A 3,101-nucleotide genomic window follows, 5' to 3' on the forward strand; every position below is an offset into this window, starting at 1 on the left:
CGCCACCACCACCACCACCACCACCATTACCACTGCCACTACAAGCACTACCACCACTGCCACTATGGGCACCACAATCACCACCACCGCCACCATCACCACCACCACTACCACCATCACCGCTACCACTATGAGCAGTACCAGCACCACCACCATCGTTGCTTCCATTACTAAATCTTGTAAAGTGCTCGTCTTGTTGACAAATTACTTCAGAATGTTTGCTGATTGAATTTGACCAAATGGTTTAAGATATCCACTTTGCAACAACAAGGTCTCGGGTGACACCATGTTAGGCAAATGATGATGAAGATTAACAGGTTAACTTACCAATTTGACAAACACTTCCAAGGTAACCAGTCGGACATTTACACACAGTTTTATAGAGTCGATGAGGTGAAAAAATAGTGTCTTTACAGATGCCTTTGTTTAGACAGGGGTTGCTGTCACAAGTGTGGACAACTGAAAGGTAAACAGAAAATAAAAATAAATTTCGGAGATGTACTTGCATAGCAAGTGACTTGATCTGAGATCGTGTGCTGGAACGAAAACAATTGCAGCGTGGAAGGTGTTTATAAGCCATTTAAGAAACACACAAAAACCGTTAGATTCACTTCAACATTTAAATTTAATTTGCCAAAATATTTTCGTCACTTTGAGACCACGACCTGTTCACTGACAAAATTCTGTGCTGCAGCGAAGATGAGAGTTTCTCTCACAGAATCTACTGCAGTATAGTTTGTTCCAACAGAACATCCATGTTTAAGTAAGAATAAATATTAGCTTTCAGTATTAATATGTTTCTGTCACTAATAAATATTAATTTAATTACACCATGGTTAAATTGATTTTTGTAAAAGGAACTGTACCAGATATTTCATCCATCAGTTAAAAATCCACTCACCTAAAGGCAGTTCAATTCCTTTTGCAGAATTACCATCGATCTTCAGACAGCGATAAGTTCCTCTGTCTTTCTTTTGGGTCTTTTCTATGATTAGATACTCATTGACCGCAAAGAATCTAGAATTCAAAACATTAGCAAAATTAATTTCTTCATAGAAGAAGGATTGCTTTATGCACCAGTGCAAACATCATGTAAAAAGCACCTGTGCTGGTGCCATGTAAAAAGCATCCTCGCAGCTGCAAGGTGAAATGCACCTGTGCTGCGGCCAGGTAAACAGCACCTGTGCTGCCGTCATGTAGAAAACACCTGTGCTGGTGCCACATGAAAACACCTATGCCAGTTCCTGGTGAGTGGTCACCAGATGGTTCCACATAGAAACTACTAGCTGTGCTGGTGCCACATATAAAGCACCTGTGCCAGTGCCACATGTATAGCACTGGTGCTGGTGCCACATGTATAGCACCTGTGCTGGTGCCACATGTATAGCACTGGTGCTGGTGCCACATTAAAAAGACCTCTAGTACACTGTGTAAAGTGGTTGGTATTAGGAAGAGAATCCAGCTGTAGAAACCATGGCAGAACAGACAATTGATGCATGGTGCAGCTCCCTGGCTGGCCAACCATCATGGAAAATGGATGTTAAACAATGATGATGATGATGATGAAACTTGTTTTATTCCAGAAAATAAGGGTTACGCTCATAGATATTTAACTCTTAATTTCCTCTAATATTTTCATCACGATTCAATGTCCAGCTTCCATGCTGGCATGCATTGGATGGTTTGACAGAAATGCAAACTCACACACTTACAAGCATACACACAAGTCTATGTATATATATATATATATATATATATATATATATATATATACATACATACCTATATATATATACATATGAGTGAGAGGACAAATGAAAGAAGGGCACTGAACCAATTTATTGGGATTAACATGTATAGAGCAGATCAAAACAGTTTAGTTCAAATTGAAACTCAGGACTACCAATGAATTTGAATCAAACTATTTTGATCTACATATATATATATATATAAATAAATATACACACACACACACATGTATATCTATACACACACACACGCACGCACACGCACACACACACACACACACATGAACATTATCTATATTAAACATGTCTAGAAAGCTGTATGTATCTGTTCATTTCAATATATCACATGGCAAAATACACAAACCTGTTTCCAGAACTATTACTTGGTGCAATTAATTTCCCATCAGGCATTAACCATTTGTATTTTGATCTGTGACAATTTTTTTGGCTACAGCATTTTAGTTTGGTGAATTTCCCCTGAAGAACACTGGTAGGTTTAAGAACATTCTCTGGAAAGGAAAACATAAAAACCGAAAAAAGAATGAAAAATATCATAAAATCATGATAATTCCTGTGTTATTATGCTTGCAAATTCATATTAACATTGAAGTGATATATACAACTTAATGTTAATGTGAATTAAAAAAAAATATTGAGGGAAGAAGAGGAGAAGGAATAATTTTTAATGAAAAGAACATTATTTGAATAACATCATTCTATAAATAATAATATGTAAATATTAGGTTGAAAATCCCCTTGGAGGGGAAAAGTCAATCATTAAAAGTCCACTGTTAAAATTGACTTATTTCATGTCGTTTGAAGTTTCGAAATTGTTATGCAACATTCAGTTCATGCTGCTATGGTCGAAGCTTCTGAAATGGAGAAATTTGAGAAGTTGGGCATAAGAGGAGCTAGATGCAGTGTGCTAGAGAGGAGACTGCGCTGGTCTGGTGATGTGATGTGGATGGACAAGAGCAGTTGGATTAAGAAAGAGATGCCAGTCACTTAAAGTGGAGGGAAGCTGGGGGAAGAGGGGGACCCAAGAAGGCATGGGACAAAGTATTGATCTCAAAATGCTGAACCTTATTAAGGAGATGGCAGAGGGCCGAGATATTGTGGCCCATTGCTGTACTCAAGAAGACCTACCTACCTCAACAGAATTGAGACCCTAAAACCGAGGATATAATAGAAGACATTTGCCCAAAGTACCATGCAGTGGGATTGAACTTGGAACCGTGGGACTGAGAAGCAAGCTTTTTCCCACACAACCACACTTTCACCTGCATACATGTTGATTTATTTCAGTCATTATTCCCTGTGTGTGTGTGTGTGTGTGTGTGTGTGTGTGTGTGT

At 38.4% G+C, this 3,101-nt stretch overlaps 1 protein-coding gene across 3 annotated transcripts in view; it reads right to left on the minus strand.

Annotated features, from left to right (window-relative positions):
- LOC106875447 (SCO-spondin) overlaps positions 1-3,101 on the minus strand; it is a 56,219-nt gene that overhangs the window by 2,394 nt on the left and 50,724 nt on the right. For all 3 annotated transcript variants that reach the window (XM_052976047.1, XM_052976046.1, XM_014923599.1), the window contains 3 exons: positions 2,113-2,257; positions 902-1,017; positions 328-459 (listed from right to left, as the gene is read on the minus strand). In XM_052976047.1, coding sequence (XP_052832007.1) covers positions 328-459; positions 902-1,017; positions 2,113-2,257 — 393 coding nt within the window. The remainder of the gene's footprint in view (positions 1-327; positions 460-901; positions 1,018-2,112; positions 2,258-3,101) is intronic.

The sequence above is a fragment of the Octopus bimaculoides genome, chromosome 23, assembly GCF_001194135.2.
Source record: "Octopus bimaculoides isolate UCB-OBI-ISO-001 chromosome 23, ASM119413v2, whole genome shotgun sequence".
Lineage (NCBI taxonomy): Eukaryota > Metazoa > Mollusca > Cephalopoda > Octopoda > Octopodidae > Octopus > Octopus bimaculoides.